The sequence below is a fragment of the Thamnophis sirtalis genome, unplaced genomic scaffold, assembly GCF_051295495.1.
Source record: "Thamnophis sirtalis isolate CommonGarterSnake01/CBP01778 unplaced genomic scaffold, rThaSir2_p1.2 scaffold_8, whole genome shotgun sequence".
In the NCBI taxonomy this organism is placed as follows: Eukaryota; Metazoa; Chordata; class Lepidosauria; order Squamata; family Natricidae; genus Thamnophis; species Thamnophis sirtalis.
The window spans coordinates 71802241-71827945 of NW_028261388.1; the positions used below are offsets into that span (position 1 = coordinate 71802241).

General features: G+C 36.4%; 1 protein-coding gene across 2 annotated transcripts in view; it reads right to left on the reverse strand.

The window, feature by feature from the left end:
• The window catches only part of RALGAPA2 (Ral GTPase activating protein catalytic subunit alpha 2), a 192220-nt gene that overhangs the window by 88390 nt on the left and 78125 nt on the right, over nt 1-25705 (reverse strand). For both annotated transcript variants that reach the window (XM_087721899.1, XM_087721898.1), the window contains 9 exons: nt 16003-16131; nt 14084-14209; nt 12493-12551; nt 11913-12021; nt 10841-10951; nt 8750-8818; nt 8294-8431; nt 7010-7193; nt 1719-2490 (listed from right to left, as the gene is read on the reverse strand). In XM_087721899.1, the coding sequence (XP_087578025.1) occupies nt 1719-2490; nt 7010-7193; nt 8294-8431; nt 8750-8818; nt 10841-10951; nt 11913-12021; nt 12493-12551; nt 14084-14209; nt 16003-16131 (1697 nt within the window). The remainder of the gene's footprint in view (nt 1-1718; nt 2491-7009; nt 7194-8293; nt 8432-8749; nt 8819-10840; nt 10952-11912; nt 12022-12492; nt 12552-14083; nt 14210-16002; nt 16132-25705) is intronic.

Consider the following 25705-nt stretch of genomic DNA (forward strand, 5'->3'; position numbering starts at 1 on the left):
CAATTACTGTTTTTGAGCCAGGTCTCACCTAATCTGTACTTATACCTTTGGTTTTTCCTGTCTAAATATAAAACTTTGCTTTTTTCACATTAAAATTCATATTGTTGGATAGGGCCCATTGTTCAAATCTGAGGTTCTCTTCTGGGGCGTTGGCTATGCCAGTGTTTCTCAACCTTGGCAACTTGAAGATGTCTGGACTTGAAGTCCCAGAATTCCCCAGCCAGCGAATGCTGGCTGGGGAATTCTGGGACTTGAAGTCCAGACATCTTCAAGTTGCCAAGGTTGAGAAACACTGGGCTATGCCTCCAACCTAGTGTCATCTGCAAATTTGATGAGTTCTTCTAACCCCTCATCTAAGTCATTTATGAAGATATTGAAGAATACTGGGCCTAAGTCGGAAGCTTGTGGTACCCTACTGCTTACTTCTCTCCATGTAGCCCTTTTCCAATCCTCAAGGACTTCCTCGATGCTCTGGGATTTTTCAAAGATATGGTACAATGGTTCTGAGATACTGTGTTTCCCCAAAAATAAGACAGAGTATTATTTTCTTTTGACCCTCGAAATAAGCGCTTGGCCTTATTTTCAGGGAGGTCTTATTATTTTTGAGGTGCATGAAGCGGCGAGCGTGGTCACCTCATGGCTGCTGCTGTGTTGCAATATTTTGGGGGGAGGGCTTATTTTTGAGGAAGATCTTGTTTCAGTGCATGCGCTCAAAAGCCCAATTGGGCTTATTATCCGGGGAGGTCTTATTTTTGGGGAAACAGGGTAGTATCTATTTAGATTGTCCAAAAAATAGGTATAAAAACTGGCCCCTTGGCCCCTCCAGTTGAATTTAGTCATTTTACTGGTCCCAAAGACTTTGCTTTTAGACATTCTGGTTCTTAGCTGTTCTACAGAACCCTTCTTTTAAGACAGGGCTTGCCTGCAAGTTCCAGGAAGAGATCATTCCAAGGTGGAAAATGTTTCCTGCACAACTCAGGAAAATAAACAGAAAGAAAGAAAAAGGAAACAGCAGCAGCAATGAATAATAAAAACGTAATGGTACAGAAAGCTCTGAAAAACTCCACAAACTTAGCAGTTGATACTAGCTGACGAATTATGTTGAATTACAACAGGGAAATAAGATTTTTTCTTTTCTTTTACAGGGAGTAGAAGATCTGATTGGAATTCTGGAAAGGCACCAAATATATCCCCCCCTTTCCACGATAAAGAACTCCATGTACCCTGTTCTGCAAGTGATGGGAGTCCTAGTACTTCTTTCATCATAGATACTGAGTTCCTGACCATTTAGAGGCAGCTTTTAAAAAAATAATACCCCCCCCTTCTTTTGCTCACTGTACAAACTGAGTTGGAAGAAGAGGTTGATTTGGTTCTTCTCTACATTAAAAAAAGGCTTAGCTTTCCTCTTTTCTTCAGAAATAAGTATTACTTGAAGATCCAACCTTACCTAAGATAACTCTTTACTAAGAAAGAATAGGGAACCTTTAGGAAACTTGTGACTAAACATTGCATTTTAAGGGAGAGAGAATGTAAACAAGGGCAGAATGACCTCTCCTTCTCCATGGATACTAATTAGAAGTAGGACCTTAACTCAGTAAAAATTGCTCTCTCCCATTGGGTAAGGAAAAGTAAATAGGCTTTTAGTCCATGACTACTGGGAAAGGCACTAATGTTCCTCCCCACCCCCTCAAAATTCTTAGAGTACTGTGAATGCTTACCTTTTTTCCCACGAATTCATTCCTAAGTCATTTAGCAAAAGCCTACATAAATGAAATGGTGACTGTGGTAGAGCAGATCTTGGCATCTTCTGATTTTCGCTTTTTGTGTTGTGATTCAGATGGTATCCATGAGCATATTCATTTTCTATGCAACTTTGCTGCATTATTGCTTCAATTATATCATTAGCTTGGGCATGACTCATGACAGACGGGGATGGGGATGGCTCATTTAATTTTATTTGTGGATGTAAAAGACACTCAGGACTACTACTGCCAATCTTTTCTAGCAACCTATCAAGAGCATCTTCTCCATCATCTATCTGAATGAAATCAGTTGGAGACTCAAAGTTCTGCTTATTTTTTTCCATAACCACAGAGAAGTTTCTGTTCATCTGGTCTACTGAACAAGCACCTAATGGTCCATACATCAATTGTCCATCCCATGAATATTTTCCAGAGATATCCCTAACAATTACTCTTACTTCTGAGAATGAGTCTTCCAATTCATCAGCCATTCCCCTTTTTGAAGGAATCTGGAGGTAAGAAATGACAGCATTGTCATTAAATTCAAAGATCTGTAAATTGGGGCTTCGGAAGATTTCAGGTGAGAGTTCAGAAGATTCTATACAAGAATTGCTGTGGTTTTCACTGATAAGACTATGTAGAACAGCAGGTCCTTCAGTTAGAGGATAATGCCCCAAATTGTTAACTAGATGTGTCATAATCATTCGTGCTGTCAGTGGTATTAACTCCAAGCTTCTCCGCTTCATTTCTGGAAATAATCATAACAATGATTATAATTTTAAAAAATAAAACAGCCTACAAAGACACACACACACACACACACCCTTCTCAATTTTGAAATTTAGGACAAGATACATTCTCAATTTTTATAAATATCTAAAATGAGAAGGTACAAGTTATACAGTCTGACAAGAAATTAACTAATAATATAATTTTAAGAATAGTATCTAAAGATATGCTAGTTGTGGATTTGAAACTAGATAGGTTTGCTCCAAGTATATTTAAAGGTACCACATTATTTAACCATAAATTGAAAACTGAAGAATATTAGAAACACTTTTTTCATAAATCTACATAAGAGAGCAAAAGATCAGGAGCAGATTATTATTTCAAATCATCTGCAATAACTGTTTAATTTGCTCCTCTCTGTGATGCTGTGATACTTTGGCAACAATATGGAAGGTGTGTGGTCCTGACTGAAGTCTACTGAAGAAGTTCCCAGCCTTTCCAGCTTGGCATCCTGGCTCGATGTGGGGTCGGGTGACTGGCAGGCACACGCACGCACACACAGCTCCATTTATGCAAACAGTGGGCGCTGGTGCCTTCCACTAATGCAAATGGAGTTTTGCACATAAGCAGATGGTGTTTGTGTTCGCGCACAAAGTTCCAGTCACACGAGCAGAGGGTGCTTCTGCTCACATGCAAAATTCCTTGCAAGTGGAGGGCACTGCCACATTCATGTGAATGGAGTTTTGTGCATGACCGCAAACGCCCTATGCTCGCATGAGTGGCGTTTTATGTGCAAGCACAAGTGTGCTATGCTCGCGTGAGATGAGCTTCAGGCATTGTGGGCTCCCCATCTCTCCTGCGGCCCGGTTTCGAACAGGATGCTGCCTGGTAATCGGTCCATTGGACAGTTACCCTATTGCTTCCGACCTTTCTGTTCCAAGAAAGCGGCAGCCAATTGTTTTCCTTCCTGTAGGCAAAGCTTAATGCACATAAACAGTTATTTTTTTAAAAAAATATTTATTTACATAAATTTATTATGTCAATTTAAATTTATTAACATAAGATAAAAGAAAGGAGATGGAGCCAATCAAATGATAAATTTGATTATATTGCTGCTGCCATGGGGTAAATGGAAAGGAAGGAAGGAAGGAAGGAAGGAAGGAAGGAAAGACAGAAAGAAAGAAAGAAAGAAAGAAAGAAACAAAGAAACAGAGAAAAGGAATCAGCTGGCCAATTGGTCTTACAAGTCACATTATCCTGGGATATATATAATCATAGAACTGGCACTTTAAGAAGTAATAGTAGAAGTGGATCAGAGTTTGACAAAAACAGCTGAAGTAATAAGAATAAGTAGTTGAAATAACAAAAATGTGAAAAAGTCCATCCTTAACTTTATAGCCAGTCAGAAAAAAAAATCTAATATTCTAAAACCTTATGCTGGATTTGGTACTGGGCTATGTGCAAAATTATAGATTTGGTTTCCATATCATATAAAAGTTGGTATGAGACTTATTTTTAAGATATAAAATTATACTTGATGTTGATGCATAAATCTTAATTTGCCAAACTTCTAATGTTGGGATTGAATGTAATTTTCAGTGAAAAGCATAGAGAATCCTAACAGTATTTATCATTTATAAAGCCGAGTTCCCATACTCCATAGGAATCTAAAGTTGGATTATACTTAAGAAGAAAAAAGAACTGACAATAAAGCATAAGTAAGTATTTAAATTTTGTTTAAACTTATGATGAACTGGTTTCTAAAGCTGTGAGCTTTGTACATTGCGCCCAGATAGGAAATAACAATCAAATTTAATTGTTATATTTCCAACAGTGTTTTGAATATGTATTATATACTTCGACGATCAACACTGGATAATATACTAACTAAAGAATTCTCATGCCAGTTTTTCCTAACTATAATATTCACAGTAAATTAAATATCCACCTTCTACCAATATTTCCTTTATTGCATACCAATTTTCCTGTAATTAATATTTCTCTCAGAATTAATAAGCTCTTACTAGGTAAAGCTGTTCGCCTCTGTGCTATTTTACTTTTGATGTTAAAGGGAAGGCCTAGAAATTATTACAGAGCAAATTGTTCACAAAACAGGATTTTTTATTTTAAAAGCAGTTGTGGTGCATTTTGATGCATTTGGATATATAACTTTTTATTATTACATGTTTGTGTGTTTAGGTATATGTCCCTTACACATATGTACTATACATATGTATATTGCATATATGAAAAAGGATATATAGGGTGACATATTAAGAAATTTATCTGAATTTGAAATGCTTCTAACATAGAATATACCCTAATGAGAACACGCACATATTATCTATTAACTATTAATCTCTCCCTGCTGCTTCTTTAACTGCAAGCTCTCTACATATGCGCTCTACATGGGGCTGCCCTTGAAGAGTGTTTGAAGACTTCAGTTAGTCCAGAATGCGGCCGCGCGAGCAATTGTGGGTGCACCCAGATACACCCACGTTACAACTATCCTCCGTGAGCTGCACTGGCTACCCATTAGTCTCCGGACCCGCTTCAAGGTGCTGGTCGTCACCTATAAAGCCCTACATGGCATCGGGCCTGGGTACCTGAGAGACCGCCTCCTGCCGATCACCTCCCATAGACCGATTAGATCCCACAGGTTAGGTCTCCTCCGGATTCCATCTGCCAGCCAATGTCGACTGGCGACTTCCCGGAGGAGACCCTTCTCTGTTGCAGCTCCAGCCCTTTGGAACGACCTCCCCATGGAGATCCGGACCCTTACTACCCTCCCGGCCTTCCGCAAAGCCACCAAGTCCTGGCTGCTCCAGCAGGCCGGGGGGCTTGTGAAATATCCAACCCCACGGTAACTGTGGATGTTGCGTATTTTAAGGTGTTGTCTTGTTTATTTATCCCCTTCCCTTGTTTATTGTAAGCCGCCCGGAGTTCTTCGGGAGTGGGCGGCATACAAGATCAATAAAGTAAAGTAAACTAAACTACATTGATTTAAGATTAATAAGCAAACTGTTAAGATATCAGCTATCACTTTAAAAGGTTATTACTTTAAAAGTGGAATAGGAAAAAATCCTTGCACCAATTTCAATTGCATTTGTAGGAAGGGAAAGTTGACAGGTCTGACTATTTTAAAAAGGAAATACACTGAAACAACGAAAGACTAAAAGGAAATGAACTTTATGAGGTGGCAAAATTTTAATATGTATTTATGTTAATAAGGAAAATATATATGAATTGTACTGTGAATTGCCTAAGTAAAGGTATCTTTTATACCTAATAATTGAGTTTATCTATTAAAATAGTGGATATATTTTATTTGTAGAACAATAACAACCAAATTATTTCTGTTATTTGTTTCAGATAAGAGTTTCATTTATGAAATCTGGTTAAAAAGAAAACAAATCTTCAAATTTTTAGAGATACAGTATGAGAAACCTGTTGTTTCCAATTTTTTTTAATGCAGATATCATCTTCAAAAATATTTGAAAACCACTACATAAGCTAGAAATTAATTAGCTGTGCAGTAGTTATATATAGGATTATACACGTGTCTTCTCAGTATGTGCGAATTCTCCAACTTAAATAAAAGTGAAGCATAACACACACACACACAACTTAAATCTCAAAAGATTGACAAACCTCATGGTGCTCTCATCTTAAGCCTTAATTATCTATTCATACATTTTCCATTAGACCTTCTTCTCTGGGAGCTCAAGATGGTATGCATGGCAACCTCCCCCCCCCCAGATTATCCCCAATTAGATTGGGTTTGGTCACTCGATGAGCTCCACAATGCGGTACGGATTTAACCTTGATCTAAATATACTACACTGGCCTTCTGGAGATATGGGACAAAGAATGCCAAAACATAGTGAGGTTCGATTATCCTATAATATTTTGATTATTTTAAACACAGCTTTGATACCATACTAATACCATACCATACTGCAGTTTTCTAGTATGGCACAAAATGTCCCTGGAGGAGAGACTGAATGACACCATGAAATATTATTCTTGAGTTTTCTTCTGGGTTATTATAAACCATGAACCTCAGCACAAACACAACTAAAATTATTGGGTTCTAGATTATTATTGGAAACGCCCTCTATGAAACTTCGTTGCCAAATATTATAATGAAAGAATGACTAGGTTCCCCGTATTTGCATATGTTAGCACAGGATTTTATCTAAGTATGAAAACTATTCCAAAAGTAATATTTATTGAAAAGGAAGCTTCTTCCTTTTCTTGTTGTGGCTCTTTCAGAAAGTATTGCATGATGGCCCTCAAGAAAGATTTGAAATGTGGACATGAAATTATAGTGACAGAAGAGAAAGAAGTTCAGGTGGAAGCAACTTGCATCAGAACATACTCCAACATGCCGCCTCCAAATTAAAGATTTATCGTATCTTAAACATAATGCTTACATTTATTAGGGCTCAGTTCTTGTAAAATATATATATTTTTCTTTTCCAGAGAGTTTTCAATGAAAAATAAAAGATGCTGTTCCCTTTCAAATTATTTGTTACCTTCAGCAACAGTGAGCAAATTATTCAGGTCTGCAGAAGACTGAACCAGAATCACTTCAGAATTCCTGACATTTCCTAGAGGCATAAAGGGATCATATATCTCACTGGAGAGATCGGCAAGACTTAAAAGATAATGGCTTTGCTGGTTGTACAGGCTTGAACCATAAACACAACAATTCAGGATCTGCAGTAAAACAAAAACAAAAACCATATATAAAATGAAATACCATGAAGTTATTCAAGAGAAAGCACCTTAGGGATGTTGAACTTGAGCTTCTAATTGTTATGAACACTACTAAATTAAACATAAAGCTGCTTGAGTAATTCCTAACAAATACCTTTTAAAATGGAATATATAGATATAGATATATAATCCAGAATGCGGCCGCGCGAGTGATTGTGGGTGCACCTCGGTTCGCCCACATAACACCTATCCTCCGCGAGCTGCGCTGGCTACCTGTTGATCTCCAGGTGCGCTTCAAGGTGCTACTTACCACCTATAAAGCCCTCCATGGTAGTGGATCTGGGTACTTGAGAGACCGCCTCCTGCCAATTACCTCCCTGCGACCTATTAGATCTCACAGATTAGGCCTCCTCCGAGTTCCATCCGCCAGTCAGTGCCGACTGGCAACTACGCGGAGGAGAGCCTTTTCAGTAGTAGCTCCGACCCTTTGGAACGATCTCCCCGTGGAGATTCGTACCCTCACCACCCTCCAGACCTTCCGCACAGCCCTCAAGATCTGGCTATCCCGTCAGGCCTGGGGTTAAAGATCATAATCTGTCCCCACCCAAATGATGAATGAATGTTGCTTTTTATTTTTAATTATGTGTTGTTCTCTTTTAACTGTCATTGTGTGTATTCCCTCCCTATATGTTGTAAGCCGCCCTGAGTCCCCCTAGGGAAAAGGGCAGCCTATAAATAAATTTAAACTAAACTAAACTAAACTAATCTCAAATAAGGAATTGAAATGATACTGAAAACTTGTTCTATTTCACATTTGAAATACATGAATATAGAAAATAAATGGGACAACGATACATTTGAAAATGTATCTTATACAAGAGCAATCGAAAGGAATTAATAATGTCCAAAGCACATATGTTAAAGACAAAACTGGTGTTAACAGTATGGGCAGGATCTCAGAGAGCTGTACACAAAGTCTGGCGTAGTTCATCAATCAAAACTAATGGCTTTTTTGTAATTGTGTTTCGATTCAGTATGCTGTTATTCATATACATAGTTATCAGGAAGTGAAGTATTTAGGTACGACCATTCATGCTTACCCTATAAATATAATCAAGCAATGAAGTATTAGAAGAGTACTGATTTTCAAAATTGGAAGTAAATACAGGCTCCAACAGTATCGTCACTGGCAATGTCATGCACCAATCCAATAAACAAAGTAACAATGAGACTATAAACTAAAACAGAAAAATGTCCAAATATTAGTTACACTTAGAAAAGTTGTAAAACCTGATTAAACAAAATTAAATTTACCAGGAAATATATGATATGCAATCAAAAGAATATGATCTGAAAAATCTATGAACAAATACCATTCATTCATCAACACTAAAGTTATTACCGATAATCTATTTGAACTCTAAGCTGAAATTTGCTCTCTTCCCTGAAAACAGCAATTATCAATTACACAAGCCAAATTGCCTAATTTAAACATTAGCTCTTCGTGCTAACTATGCAATATTGAGACAAAATGAAGCCATCTAATCATTACACACCTTTTTATCACTTTCCACAGAAGAGTATTCTGCACTTGGTAACAGAAATGCAATAGTGGCAACAAGGACCTGTGACAAAGCAATTTTAAAATAAATTTACAGAAATATTTAGTTTCCCAGTCAAAGCATAGGGCAGCTCAAAAATATCAGCTCAAAAATAAAAGTATCAATATGAATTATTACTTTGTCATTATTTACCCTTTACCTTTTTTCTTCAACTCTATTGCCTAAAATGATTATCAAGGTTTCTAAGAGGAAAAAGAAAATTTGGTACTAATGCGATTTTCTTTTCCTTCACAGATTTGCAGTCAGCTAAATCTCTTGAATTTGCAAAGATCAGCTTAAAGCCCTAGAACCATGATGGCAAACCTATGGCACACGTGCCACAGGTGGCACGCGGAGCCATTTGTTAAGGCAAACAAGGCGATGCCCTGTCAGCTCCAGCGTGCATGCACGCTGACCAGCTGACTTTGGCCTTCTTTTGAGGCTGTTTTTCACCCTCTGGAGGCTTCCTTGAAGCCTCCGGAGCACGAAAATCCGGCCCTACAGGCAAACCAGAAGTTCAGGAACAGACTTCCAGGTTCTCCGTAGGCCCATTTTTCACCCTCTGGAGGCTTCCCTGAACGTTCCGGAGGGCAAAAACCGGCCCTACCAGCAAACCGAAAGTCACATTCCCAAACTTTTGAGTTCCCCATAGATCTGTTTTTCGCCCTCTGGAGGCTTCAGGGAGCTCCTGATGTCTCCGGGGGCCAGGGGGACTGTTTTTGCCCTCCCTAGGCTCCTAGAAAGTCTCTGGAGCCTAGGCAGTGCAAATAAAACCATGCTAAAAGCAGGGGGCGCTGGTCGCGCTCACATGCATGCGCTGGGTTGGTGGTGTTGGTGCTGCGCGCATAGCATTATGGATATGGCATGCCCATGCATGCCCCCCCTGCTTTTGGCATGGGAGTCAAAAAAGGTTAGCATCACTGCCCTAGAACATCCTGCAGAAACTTTTTATCAATGTTGCAGTAGCTGATGATATGATTATAATGAATAATGATTGTGTGAATGGACATATGAGTAGCTAAAATAGAAAAGGCAGTCCCAAAGATAGTAGACTATCTCATCCCTGGCTAATGAAATGAGTAAAGATTCCTCTGACACTTAATTTCTGATGCTTTGATATACTTGGAATGTTTGCAAATGATGGACTTGCATAAATTTTGTCCAACATTCTCCTGTTAAATGAAAGCAGGCGAAGTTTTATACAATCTGAAGAGAAGGCAGATTAAGAAATAAGTTCCCAACTTTCTAAATGCAGATATTCTGATCTAAAGAAATCTATGTGCAACGTATCAGCACTGGTCCTCAGAATGAACTAAATTCATTGTCCTCCAGAAGGAAGGAGGCAAAGTTTGGTATGACAAAAAACCAAATTAACTTTTGGCAGAAAGGAAGGATTTGGATGCAATTCATTGTCATGAAAATGCAACCCTGAGACAGAAATATAACTTTAAAAATCTGTAAGTAGATGCAACTGCCACTAAAATGAGAATGAACTGTTTCTAGAAATGCCCAAAGGCTAGAAAGAGCTAGCACTATTAAAATCTAGCTGAAGTTCCAAGTAGAGAACTAATTAATCTAATAATTCTTTACAATGTTTTAAAGATTAAGATATAAAAGAAAACTGTAAAAAACCTCCATTGTAATTTCTGAAATAGGTATATTTAAAAATGGAACCAGCAAAATATTGGTTCCTGCACCATATTTTGTGGGTTATTAGAAAGAGAATAAACCCTAATTAGCTTATATGCTTTGTAGTAAATTGCAGCCAGATGGCTTTGGCAGCAGAGGGAGAGAGGACTCAAATACACCACTACAGAATTACTAGTGCTATATCTGCTGAGAGGGACATAGAACATGAAGTGGTTTGTGTTTTCTAAAAACATTTTATAATTATTTTAAACAGCTACTGAAGTGCACAGCATCTCCATTAGCATAGGAGGATTAAAATGTGTCTGCTCCAAATAAGGCATTACATTTCACTTAAAAAGCAAGCATTATAAACAAATACCAATTTCCATATATAACTATTTTGGAAATGAAACATACTTCAATAATTTTTTGAGGTAGAGAAATGTTGTATTTCTGTAGTTTTTCCCAGTAAGATGTTAACAACTGGAAGATGTCACATGCTGCTTGTGCAATCTGCTTGTTAGAAAACTGCAAAAATGAAAAACAAATTAATAAGAAATAAAGAACCAATACCATCACAAGTGGTTTGCTGTATTTCTAAAAATTTCTTTCTCACTATCATTACATAAATTAACATTAATAAACAAAGTAACATTAAATTGGCCTCTCTACATTATGTGACTTTATATCCAAGGGTAAACGATGTTACAATCTCAATCAACCGTGATTTAGGCCAGCAGGTGGCTTTTCCCATTTGATTCTGTAAACAGCTTAGAATGCTGTAAAACAGTGGTCTCCAACCTTGGTAACTTTAAGACCTGTGGACTTCAACTTTGCTGGCTGAGGAACTCTGGGAGTTGAAGTCCACAAGTTTTAAAGTTGCCAAGGTTGGAGACCACTGCTGTAAAACACTATGAAGTGGTATATAAGGTGCTAAGTGCTATTTTCCTTAGAATACCTTAAGAAGGAATGGAGTTAACAATTCTCAAAACAGTTGTGTTCCTAATAGAATTACTATGCTAAACCCATTTGCTAAAAAAAAGAAATCTCAGTCACAGAGGGCAAGGAAGTTTTTTTGCTTTGTTTTTAAACATGAGCAACTGAAATTAGTTATTATTTTAATAGAATTACATAATTCTTTTTGCTATGCTGTAACTCAGCAAATAATGAGTATATATAAAATCCAGGTACATCATCCCAAGGCAGTCCTTCATATGTTTTATGAACTCTACAAAAGCTTAAATTATAACAGTTTTATTTAGATATCAGAAGACTTGTTGCTCTAAAAGCTTATTCATAGTAAATAATTTGTAAATACATAATTCACTGTCTCTAATAAATGACAAATGTTTCTGATATTTTCAAAAACTTAATAATAGACCAAATAAATGAACCTTCTGAATAACTTAAAGAATTCTAAGTAAATACTCTTTGTTTTTGGTCAGCCCACACAGTTGAATACACTTAAAATCATTTGCTCTGCTTGTACCTTTAGTGTCACACCAAAAACATTTATTGCATCTTTTACTTGAGGGTGGTTGGTACAGTTCACAAGTTCTTCACATATCCAAAGCCCAAGACAGCAAAGGGCTAAATACCTTAAAAAAAATTACTTTGATAAGTCACAAAGTTATCTATATTTTCTTACAGTAGTAGGGTCTTTAAATTGAATTATAAATAATTATGAACCATGCATAAGGTTCAGATTGTCTCTATTTTAGAGTAAATGTTTTGTTTTTGTTTTTTTGTTTTAGTGCTAAATGCAAGCCTTAACATTTCTGCCACAAAAAGCAATGTTTGGTCTTTTGCCAAAGTTGTATTCATTTTTTTATATTTATAGTCTAGCTTTATGATGTTAAGGGTCTTATTCTACATGTAAGGACAATGAAATTACAATTACTTTTTGCCCTCTTCTGTGAGCCATTGGCTTTACTTTTTTTGCCTGAAATTTACTTTGAGGCGAAATAATTTTTACCTTGGACAGCAGACATGTCTTTCTTTCACCAATATACTGTATGTTCTTTAATTATATTTTGTAATATTTTGTTTTGTTTCATTCAGGATTTTACCTTGAAGCTTCACTTGGTTCCTCTGTGGCATTCTTTAAAAGAATATTTATGAGGCAAAGCTAGAAGAAGAAAATACAATAATAAAGTATTTCTTCTGACAGACATATTTTAGATTTTTGCTTTTTTTCCAATAAAATTAAGTGACAAAACTTAAAGACAAATAAGGTTAATAAACTCACTGGACATTTCTTAAATCAATAAATGAACAGTATTTGACATCAATCCTGAAAGCTGCTACTTAATAAATAATTACAAAATAGAAAATATTATTCTATTTAAACCTTGTTAACATTTGTTTTCGTGGGAAAATGGCAACATTGACCTTCAAAATAGCACACCTGACCTCACCATAACTATTATTTCTCTGCAAAGGTGTAAACTCTTCTGAAAGCTACCAGCCGCTTAATTAAAAGTATTTTTTTCCAAATTAAGGAATACATAGTGTTATCCATTAGAAATTCATTATGCCTGTTATAAATGACAATACATATTTTTTAAAATACAATTTCCTTAAAGAATCAGGAAAAAGTAGAACTTCCAGGTGGATATTGGCGATGCTACCAAATAAATACATTGTGCAGTTTTTTAAAAGTTCTTCCACTTTTCTGAGTCAAAGGATAAACTTAAAATTTTGAGATGATGGTTTAAGCAATTTCACACAAGAGCTGCCATAGGAAAATAGCATACACCAGCAGGCAAACAAGGCATCAGTGTATACATTCGTCACCTTATTTTCTAAGATAAAATCTAGCAGTACTATTGGCGATAAAGTTATGCTGGAAGCTGTACTTTGAATGCTATGCAAAACATTTAAAGGAAAACTTGTGGGAATATTATTGAAACATCTTGATTATATTATTAAATTTGTATCATGAAAAACTGTCCCCATCAAAACAAAAAGACTGTGCAGAGATAAGTCAACCTGTGGATGAAGGAGAGCAACTACCTGATTAAAGCTTTGGAAGTATTCTTTGAGTATATCTATACTCACACTCTAACCCTAACCCTAATTTTAACCTGATTTATATCCCAAACCCACTGGATAACACTAAGCCTTAACTATATATTACACTGAGAAATATTTTATTTTATTTGTCTTATAATTTCATTAAACTAGTTTCAGTAAATAAAACTAAACACTGAAGGATAAATATGCATACACACAAAACCATTTTTCTTTAATTTTCCCCCATACTATTCCTGATTCAATTTCATTCCAAAAAACATTTAAATTATTTGGCATTTTCTCAAGGGGTAGCTGTTTCAATGCCTTAATCATTTTGGTTCTCCTTTGTCCCATCGTTTCCATTTCTAAAATATCATTTAAGATACAACTATTCTGGCTCTAAGTTGCCAATAAACTGTTTATCACATGTGCATTAAGATCTAAATTCCTTTTTGTACCTCAACACAAATATTTTTTTTAAAAAAAACATTTTCTATATCATTTAAAAGTAAGAGAATAGCACAAGTTGGATTTGCATGGCACTCTAACACACAGTATACAGTATATTAAATGCAACACTTATTTCAGGAAGGCAGCCTGACTACCTATTATCATATAGATCAGCTCACAAAGAAAAAAAATTACTTTGACATCTGCAGTTCCCGTTGTGATTCCTGCTTCAGTAACAGATGACAACATTAAGATGTCTTGGTAAAGGTTAGGGAAGCAAATCAGAGATCCAAGAATAGTATTTGCTTCTAAGCGAGGAGCCTGTAATAAACAAATGCATATGTTTATATTGCTATATTAATAAAAAATAGATCCTGGAAATATCAAAGCAGAAGCCAGTGATTAAGGCCCCAGTCTAGAAACAGGGAGACTGTGAAGTCTAGTACTGGCATTACAGGCAGCTGGGTGACTTTGGGCCAGGCAGTCTCTCTCAGCCCAACTACCCTCACAGAGATGTTGTGGGGAAAATAGGAAGAGCTTTAACACTAAAGCTTTGATGTGTCTCATATCAAAACGGCAAAAAAATAATAGTATAACTAGAAGAGCATCCAAAGGCCACAAAAGGAAGGATTGGGTCCATAAATTCCTTTCCCTTGAACATTTTCAACAACTGTCAACATACCATACAGGGAAGAATTCACAATTTCCAGGTACAGTTTGATATCATTTCATTTATTCATCAATGTTTTGCTTCTCTAACGAAATTGGTTTGAATTAACAGAAAGCTTCAGTAATTAACAAAATCTCTAATTACATAAATATTCATGAATATTCAATCTTTGATGCTTGAAGACACCCACAGAACATCGAATTCCACTATCCACTATCCAATTTCTGATATCACAGACAGTCCTTGACTTAGGACCCCAATTAGGACTGGACATTCCACCATAAATAAGTGCAATATAAAGTTTATCATCATGTAAACTGGACCTGATTTTATGACCATTTTTAAAGTGGCTGTTAAGTGAACCTTTCTTCCCAAATTGTCTTTGCTTGTGGGAAGCTAGCTAGGAAGGTTGCACAATTCAATTACATGAGTACAAGATGCTACAATCATCGTAAATGCAAGCTAGTTGCCAACTACCCAAATTGTGGTCGTTATTGTGGGGGTTGTATGACAGATATAACTTTGTGAATGGATCATAAGAATTTTTTTCCAAATCACTGTAACTTTGAACCATTGTTAAATGAACAGTTGTAAGTTGTGGACTTTCTATACCCAGAGCCCAAGGAAACACCTTTGCTATACAGCTCATGCTGTTCTGGTAAGCCACTGATTACTCAGAAAAACAATTCAGGGAACAAATATAATTTGAGGGAAGAAAAAAAAATGTTACCAGAAAATAACTTTCAATGAACAATTTTTGTATTCCTTATATGTTTGACTAAACTGCATGATACAGAAGGAAAAAAAAGTATCCATTTTTTCTTTAAATGGTATTTTTCATCAAAATGACATAACATTTCTAGATGCTCTTCTGCAACTACAAAAGATTGCACCTGCAAATGTAAGACGGACTGCATAAATTGCTATTTTTGAAAATTTATCTTTCTCAATGCACAAGTGATTAATTTCTGACCAGATCAGAAATTGAAACACGAACATGAAAATGAATGAATTAAAAATGAGAAAAATATTCAGATCTCAATCAAGTAAATTATCATTTATTTCCATAGCTAAAACAAATGAAATCTACAAAGCTCGTTTGTTCTACTTATATTTATTTTCAAGAAGACTGCATTTCCTAGCATTCAACTTAATATTATGTCATAAAAATATCCTACTTCAACAACATGAATTCGCTATGTAACTGACAATGGGAAGTGATCAACAAGATATCAGTTCATACTGTCAATCAGAAAAGAGAAATCATAATGAAAAATATATTGCTACCTTGAAATTTGAAATGTTTGGCAAGTTCTTATTTGAAAAAAAAAATCCAAACATAATTCTGTTCCAATGTCACACTGCACTAATGATTCTTTTCTTACTAAGAGTAAGAAAATCTGCACATTGTTAACAATCGTACACTGAACGCTGACTTACTCACCTCCAACATGTTTGTACTAAGAATTCTAGTTGTCGCAGTTATGAAGTCTCTTATTAGCAGCGTAAAGCCGGGTAACCGCAAAAAGAAAAAGAATGGGGAGCAGTGTTTGATGATAGTGTTCAAAACATCCTGAAAAGGGGAAACAATGGAATGTATGAATAAGTTAAGAATTTTTCATTTGTCCTTAAAATCAATATCCTTTTCTTATGTAATAGGCGAAAGATTGTCTGGTTCATGAGGACAAATGTACTGCATACTGCAAGAAACCTAGTTTTTTTTTTTAATACAACTGGCTGTTATGTGTAGAGTACAGGTAGGGATGGGCAGCTGAGATCATCTTCATTTTGGTTAAACGTATAGATATAATGCCTACTTTGAAGTAAATATATTTCAATATTAAAAATGATTCTTTCAGTATTTATATATGAATTTTAAAATCCACACATGCATGAAGGGTCCTTGGTGCTCTCTGAGCTTGGCTGTTTTCTTGCAAATATTTTATTATCAAACTAGATAACATCATAAACCAAATGCTGAAGATGTTACCTGCTTTGGGTGATGAAATATCTTCAAGAAAACAGCCAAGCTCAGAGAGCACCAAGCGTCCCACCTAGGGCCCCTCATTTCAACTCTGAGCTACAAATATTCTCCTTTATTGGTACACATGAATGTATCCTCATTTCAAAATAACATATTGTCTGAGGAAATATCAGCAATACACAGTAAACATAAAAAAAATGGGAACCTATAAGATTCCAATAATGTTCAGAGGTGCAAGAAATGTATTAACATAAGAAGGAACACAACCCTAATTAACAATATTTTTCTTATGTTCTCCTATCTCAGTCTAGTAAAGGAAACCCAAAGGCAGGAAATCCATAGTAGCAGGACACCTCCACCACCCCCCATCCATGTCTAAAAAACTACCACAATAAATAAACTTTTTGCCAAATAAACAATAGAAATAGTAATGAGATGTTACTCCTCTTTTTTTGCCACCATAGACCAACACAGCTCTCCCCTGATGTCTAAAACCTGAAAGGCTTATTTCAGGTTTTTGAAGATTAGTCTTCCAGCTTCTTTCACAAATGTAGAGCTATAGATGACATGTGACGTGTGTTATGTCAAATGGAAGTGCTTTTCCAATTCTGTCTGCTTTCCCCACAATCAGAATACCATGTCTTGGTCTGTTGGATTAAATTTGGGTTTGTTGCTAGAAAACTGATCAGATCCTGCTTTAACAAGAGTGACTGTTGGAAATAATCTAATAATCTGGCTCTACAAGATTTTTTCCACTTCTGTTCTGCATTTATGCTATAACTATTCTCAAGGCAAGTTCTCCAAATGGAAAAGGAATGCTACTTCTTCTAACCCTATAGGCAAAAGAAAATAATAATTTATTAGACAAAAAGGTAGAAAACAGAATAGACAGGAGGCAAGCTTCATAGTTAAAACCTTCATATGAAAATAATTTAAATCAAAGAAAAAAATTAAAATATTTTTGATTTAAATTCCATTCTTCCTCCTCTATGTTATGCTTCCACTGTGGATTTGTAAAAGCCCTACAGTTTTGTGGGGTTTTTTTCTCTAATAAGACTGATATTCAGGAAATATTAGATAAAAATTTTTACTCCGTTATGACTAAAACGTTACGGTTTTATTCACTGATAATAAACACGAAACAGATTTTTCTCAAATATTGACTAAAAGGTAAATAAATGTTAGCATCACAACACACAGCATTTCCCCATTGAAACATCACTTCAGTTAATGTTCAAACTGGTTTTAATCACTTCCCATGTTACAATTTAAAGGCAGTATCAGTCAATGCAAACATTCTAAAAGAATGAGCAGATGGAGACTGGAGTCATGAAGTGGCTGGTAAACTCCTGTTCTGAAGGCAGAACAAAAGACCCACCTTTTCCATAATTACTGGACTGATTAATGCATTGCGTTTTCTCACAGCACACCTGTAATTATTGAGAGGTAAGCATTGTGCTGTGTGCCTAGTGTCTGAACCAGCTCTATAGCAGCAGATGGGGCTACATCTCTGTTGACATATGTTACAATAAAATGACTCATGAATCTTGGCATGAAAGGCAGAGTGCAGCATTTTAAAAGATTAATAAATTCGAATTGTTAATCTTGCTGGCTTTTTTCATTAAAGCCATGTGTCCATACAAAGATTCCAGAGTATTTTTCAAGTAGAGGCTAAAGCCACATTACATGAATGGACTAAAACTTCACTTTCCTTCTAAAGTGAGAGGGGTTTGGGTCTGGGCCCTTTAGGAGTCTATGAAACAAAGGGCACAAGACACTGTAAAGTTCTCTTACACAAGTCTTAATTGAATGAATGGAACTTGAGCAAACACATTCATGGCACATTGCAGCAAGTTGCTTCTATAGCTGTACCCAGTTATCATCTAGGCTGTGTATATTTAAAATCATTCACTGGTAGCATAAACAGGTATATGTTATTTTAAAAATAAATCATAATAAATCATTTTAAGCTTTTTAATTTCTATGGTTCAATATATTGACTTTCTTGAATTGCAATATTGCGCTAAATATAATAGAACTGATTATATAAAATTTAAGAACGGCAATATATCCAATTGTGAATCTCCTCAAAATCTCTTCTTTGAGATTAAACTGAAGGACCAAATAACAAGATAATGAACATGAACATGATATTCGGTATCAATGTTGTGGAAGCACACTATTGCTGATATATGCAAATCAGTTAAGTCATTAGGGTGTCACATGATCTTAAATATGTATTTGTTACTCATTTGTTCAATTAAGTCTGATTCTTCATGACCAAACAAGCATCAATTATCTAGTTTCATTTGTGAGTAATTGCTTAGGTTCTTGTAAGCTCATGTTTGTTTCATCAGTAACAGTTTGTAATTACTTCATCTTCTGTCAAGCTTTTTTACTTGTTGATATTTACAAGTGTTAGGGTCATCTTCAATAACTCTTTTTTTCACATTAAATGCCCAAAATACCTAAGCTAGCTCCAATATTCATGCTTCCAGTGAAAACACTACTTCTTTTTAACCTAGTATTAAATTATTTATTCATCTAGTAGTCCAAGGTGTTCGCAACAATTTTTTCTAGCAGAAGAATCCATTTTTTATTTTGGATTTTCTGTTACTATATGCACAGAGAAATATGTATGAACAGCAATATGAATAGTGAATCCAATTTATGAGACTACCCTCAGGGCTCACATCTCTGTTGTATTTGCATTTGATAAAACAGCAGCACTGCTTTAAAAAAATGAATGATGTTGAAGAGAAAATAATGTGTTACAAGTTCGTAAGCCTTTTTGAATTTTTACATACACACACACAGACACAAACACACACACGTTTTTGATTCATTTAATTGGGCTCTTTATCCAGTGTTAAGACATGTGGATCACCAATTTTTAAACCTCGTTGCTTATGTCTGGAAGTTTTTATATTACATTATATATTAAAAAGCTGAAAGAATTTAAAAATAAGTCCCATTAAATTCAGTAGGACTTATCCTTGATACAACTTCCCCAAAGATACAGTATTGAAATCAGTGCCATTCCCATTGATCTCAAAGCAGATCTATAGCTGTTTGGAGGGAGTAGGATGTTACTGCTTGAAAGCTTGATTATTCTTTATGGAAGATTCCCTTAGATCTGCTCTCTCTAGGGTAGCCGGAAATATTCCTCTGGGACTAAATGATTAACTAAATTACTGACCAAATCCAGAAGGTATAGGAAGCAGAGAATTTAAACCCAGAAAATGGTTAGGTGGACTAATGTTAGCTTAAACATACACAGTTACTTGTGGATGAAGATCTACCTAGAAATAAGAGTAGAAATATGTAAGAGTAGAAACTATGTAAGAATTTCTACAGAGCTTCTGTGAACTGGGACTCCTAATCATTGGAAATTATGCCATTCTACAACTCTCTGATCTAGCTATGCTACTATGGTAGTTCTAGCCACGTATATAGATTTGATTATCCAACAGATTTTGTTGTTCTGCATTTAAAAACAAATTCCACAGCTCAATCCTCTCTTTGAAGCAGATAACCTCAATAAAGATGGATTACACAAATGAACCTTGGCCTGCCTACTGACAGTGTGTGAGTAACTGACTGAATATTTTTGCTAATTACTGTTTCAACCTGACTGTGTTTTAGATAGAATAAACTACCTTTCAACAAACTTGAAAAATGGCTGTCTATAATACCAACTTAATAGCCATGTCTGATCTTGTCTCTTATACTGAAAATTAGGGCCTTGTTTATAACATTATTTCCAAACAGTCTGCAACATTTACTAACTTAAAATGAAAAAAAAAATCCTAGCTACAAATACAGGTAAAAGTAAAGGTTCCCCTCGCACATATGTGCTAGTTGTTCCCGACTCTAGGTGGCGGTGCTCATCCCCATTTCAAAGCTGACGAGCCAGCGCTGTCCGAAGACGTCTCCATGGTCATATGGCTGGCATGACTAAACGCTGAAGGTGCACGAAACACTGTTACCTTCCCACCAAAGTGGTCCCTATTTTCTACTTGCACTTTTACATGCTTTCAAACTGCTAGGTTGGCAGAAGCTGGGACAAGTAATGGGAGCTCACTCCGTTATGCAGCATCTTAGCTACTGAGCCACCATAGCTACAAATATAGGATCCTGTTCTGACCCCCCTCGTCCCACACCAACACACACTTCGAGCCAGAGATAAGTTACGGCATTTAATTAACAGACAGACAGGTCCTTGGCAGCAAACCGGCACAGACAAGCTTGGGCAGCAATAAACACAGATAAGGCTTGGCAGGATTCCAGCCTGCCAAGCTCACAGTAATGTCCTCCGACATTCAATCCTGCGTTGACTTCTGCAAAGAGGGGCGTGTGCACAAGGAGTCTTTTTATAGTCTGGAAAGGAACCTAATGACCACCAGCTGAGTGCAATTACCTCCTGTAACTGTGCAACTGTTTCTGACACCTAGTAGCTCTTCGATGGCGTGCATCCAGGAACAACTCACTACTGGCATCTGGCTCACTCTCCCTTGTCTCCTCCCCACTTGTCCAAGGCTCAGGTGCCTCCTGGTGGCCAACCAGCCTCTCTGTGACCTGCTCGGAGTCGGAACCCTGTCTAGGGTCCTCCACATCCTCCAGAGCTGACTCATCGGGCCTCTTGCTGTCAGAGTCTGGTGGCAGCTCCAACGGCTCCTGCTGGGCCACAACAGGATCCTATTATATTTTACTTTATATTTATCATCTTGTTACCTTTTCAGTTCAAAAATATCTTTAATTTTGTTTTTTAAATCATAACTGCCAATACTTTCTTGAACAACTTTATCTAATATGGTGCCAGTTGTGTTGGATTTCATCTCCAGTAATGCTGAATGAGGAGCATAAGGCTGGATGAGCCAAAGCTAACCAAGCTCTGTCGTCAAAGTTAAATGTTAGAGAAAAGTAACATTATAACTGTTCTTTTGCTATCTTTTCCATAGCCGTATGATGCCAAATAGAAAAACAATTCAAGGAAGCAGGGGAAAACTGCACTAGAAAACAAATTGTGTTAAGAAAATGAGCGGGGGGGGGGGGATGCAACTCTATATATTCCAAGTCTTATGTCAGGTTACAGCATTAATGTACCTGCCAAAATCAACAGAACAATGTAAGACAAACATGTTACTGAAATATTCTTACAATAATCAAACTGGGTAAAATGAAACCACAAAAAGAATTGAAAATCAGATGTAGCTAGCTATTTCCAGCATGGTTTGTTAAATAACTAATCAGAATGTATTTTCTCTTGTCGTATCCAATTCTCAGAGATTGCCCGGAGAAATCTCTTGAAGTGTTATGGCTTTTTTTCAGAAGTGGCTTGCCATTGCCTCTTTCTCACAGATTACAAAGAGTGGCTGGCCTAAAGTCACCCAGCTGATTTTATATCTAAGGCGGGACTGACTATACTGCTAAAAACAAGATGTGCTATAATTTTCTAGTACCGTAATCTTAAGTATCATGAATCATATTACTGGCTTTCAGATTTATTTATTTTTTAGAATTTTATGAAACTATATTTGCATTCCTGTTGTGGCCCGGCAGGAGCTGTTGGAGCTGCCACCAGACTCCGACAGCGAGAGGCCCTATGAGTTGGCCCTGGAGGATGTGGAGGACCCTGGACAGGGTTCCGACTCCGAGCAGGGCACAGAGAGACTGGTTGGCCACCAGGTGGTGCCTGAGCCTTGGACCAGTGGGGAGGAGACAAGGGAGAGTGATCCAGAAACCAACAGTGAGTTGTTCCGGGATGCACGCCCTCAAAGGGCTACTCGGCGTCAAGAACTAGGTAATTACAGGAGGTAATTACACTCAGCTGATGGTCATTAAGCTCCTCTCCAGACTATAAAAAAGACTGCTTGTGCCACGCCCTTCTTGCAGAAGTCAACGCTTGGACTAAAGAGAAACGAACTTGGCAGGCTGGATTGCTGCCAGAGTTTGTTTGCATTGCTGCCAAGGTTTGTTGGACTTGCTGCCAAAGTCCTTATCTATTTGTTTATTTGGCTTTCAGCCACCAAGAGTCTGGACTTGCTATTAAAGGACATTCTCATTAAGCGTGTCTTGGCTTTCGTTACTGGACGGAGGAGGGGGGTCAGAACACATTCCCATCTTAGCTTAGTGAATCTTTATTTTTCTCAAGGTTGTAGGTTGAATCTAAAACTGGTGACCTGCGGGCCGGATGTGTCACACGTAAACCATGCCCCCCCCCAACTCCACAAAGGCAAAAAACATCATGATACATCACATGACATCAATGTGATGTGGCAAGTTTGATACCCATGATCTAATACATATTGCTTCTGAAATGTATGGTTAAACAGTAATTCTTTAAAAATTCATTTTGCTGAATTTGAATTTCCGCATTCTCAAATCAGTACTCATAATTTGGTGAGTTCTGAATTCATCCCATTTGGATTAACCTTGATAAAATACCTGTAAATATGACTTTGTTAATGGAAAAAGCCTACTGGTGAGCCAAATTTAAGCAAATTGCTATTGGCAGTAATATTCCTTTTTTTTTTTTAAACAATTAGTTACCCAAAGATTTGTACTAATAATTTCTAAGGGTCAAAGGTAAATATCACCCACATGTCATCCTTTACTGGAACCTTTTCAAAAATAATCACTGATGGCTTAGATTTATGTAGCTTTTTCACCCTGTGCCTAGCTAAGATGAATTCAAGGTAACCAAATATTTTTGACAAGCTGTTGCTGTCAAATGTTTGAAATCTTCCCTTTTATAAAGCAATACAGAAAACTGCCAATTTAAGAAGAGAATTCACCTCCAAGGAAATTGCAACGTAAGAACTTCTATATAATGTCAGGGAGTTTACAAATACAAAAATAAATAAGGTAGTTCAAACATAGTAGGTTGTTTCCTTCCTTCAAAGTACAGTTCTGTAAATGTAAATAGCATTCAGCCGCCTGCAGCCTAGCAAATCAATCATTTTAATTGAATGCTAAGTACACAGAAAGAGCAAAACTACAACCAATAAGAAAAGCACAGAAAAACAGCAACAGAAATAGGTTTATAACTAATCCTGCCACACACATCCTTTGCCACGTTCATAGCTGATCTATAAACATGCAAAATGATTTTGGATTATTATAGTTCCAAATCATTCTACAATTACCAAAATGAAAACTTCAAATGAGAGATTGGTTCTGTAAGCACTTCCATTGTTTACATAATTGCAGAATATAATTTAGTGTCAGTGCTGTTATAGAAAAAAATAGGAAAAAAGCATTGCAAACCATTGCTATACAAAATGTTGCAGAATCAGAAGGGAGAGTTCTGCTTGTGATTAAATATCACAATTTATGTTGATAAATTTACATTTTCAAAGTACCCCAAAAATTATACTGCATATTTATTTAAATATCTTCTTTTACCTCTATCAAATTTACTGAAAGGTTATAAAATACCTTTCTCTTATATTCATTATTGACTATTGACATTTATACAAGTAACGTGATAGTCTGCCATATGTCTTCAGATAGATTGAGTTGTTCCTAACCAGAAAGAAGTTAACAGATTAATTCCTGCCTTTAATTATGTAGAGCAGGTTTGAGGTACTAAAGAGCTTAACATCATTTTCCTTTTTCAATAAAAAGAGATATTTAATTAATAAATTATAGTAGTATGGAAGGCAGCTAACCAATATCATTATTTAATGAATTATTTTGATAAAATACTCAGGTACACCCAATTCAATTTTTTTTAAAGACTACTGAATTTATTAAGAACAGTATATAGCACTAATAAACTAGTGTTTGCACTAAGAGTTTAGAAACTTCCCTGCATATCCTCTTAATTGTTCTGAGCCATTAGATTTTTCTCTGCATCCCAGTTTAGTATTTAAATTAGGCTTTCTGTATAAAACATCAAAACTGCAAACTCCATGTCCAAACCCCCATTAATTGCATGCTACTGTTTCTAGTGGAAATACAAATAATTAAAAGGTTTATAGGAAGTTACATTGTTGAAATATTTTTGGACTTTGTCAGCTACACTATTTTCCTCTCTGAACGTAATATTAATAAATATATAATCGCAGGAATGCTGTTTCTAAAACACAGCCTCTAATTCTGATTGCATCTAGAGTAGAGTATGCAAAAAATAATGATGATGATGATGCAACTGTTGCATGATGTTGCTCTTTTAATTGGGAGATGTTGCTAGAATGAACTAAGCGAAAAGAAGAATACAAGACACAATGAAAAAAGAAATCATTCTCAATTCTTACCAAATATCAGAACCCAGAAAATTCCTAAAGTATAACAATAAAGTAATACCAACTTTGAATTTATATCAAATGTCTACTTTATGAATTACATCAACATGAAGTCTGGAAGAATGAAATGGAACATTTTATTTCAATCAATTGCACTGAATTCCCAGTGTATTTCCCTTGCAACCATACAATGATTTCACTTCAACCTTATCCCTATAGCAAAATAGTAACATATTTTTTTAACTTCAGTTAGCAAAACCTGTGTGTTCAGATGTCTTCCCACATTGATGGGGTCTACCCTCCTCCCATTTTGTTTTTCCAGGTGGTGGTAATGGCACCTTGCGTGCTTGGTCTCTGATACTTCTAGGCAAGCCTCTTCACCAGGGCTGTGTTACTGCCCGTCTCACCACATATCTGAGGAAGGCTGCCCTGTGCTTTATAAATAACATGGTCAAAATTAGTACCTGTTTAAGGACATGGATGATGCAGAATGCTGTCTTCCACTGCTTGCACAAAAAAAATAACTAAGCGTATTTTCCTATAAAGGATTCTATTCAACAAAGGGCTATAATCAAGTGAAACTCATGATTACTTCAGAAGTTTCATGTTTTTGTATGGCAAAAAATAAAAAAGAACATGAGAAGTTGTATGGAGCTAGCGCCATGCAGTGACTATGAAGTTGAACTAGAGCAGTGATGGCGAATGTTTTTTCTATTCAGGTGCCAAAATGCAATGCCCTTCCCCCTGGCGCATGTGTGCACAGCTCTCCCGCTCTCCCCCCTGCACATGCACCCAGGCCTCACTGAAGCCTCCAGACTTCCGGTAGGCCCATTGGGCTTTTTCACACCCTCCCCTGGCTTCAGGAAAGCCCCCGGAACATGTGGATGGCGAAAAACAGGCCCAACTGGAAGGGG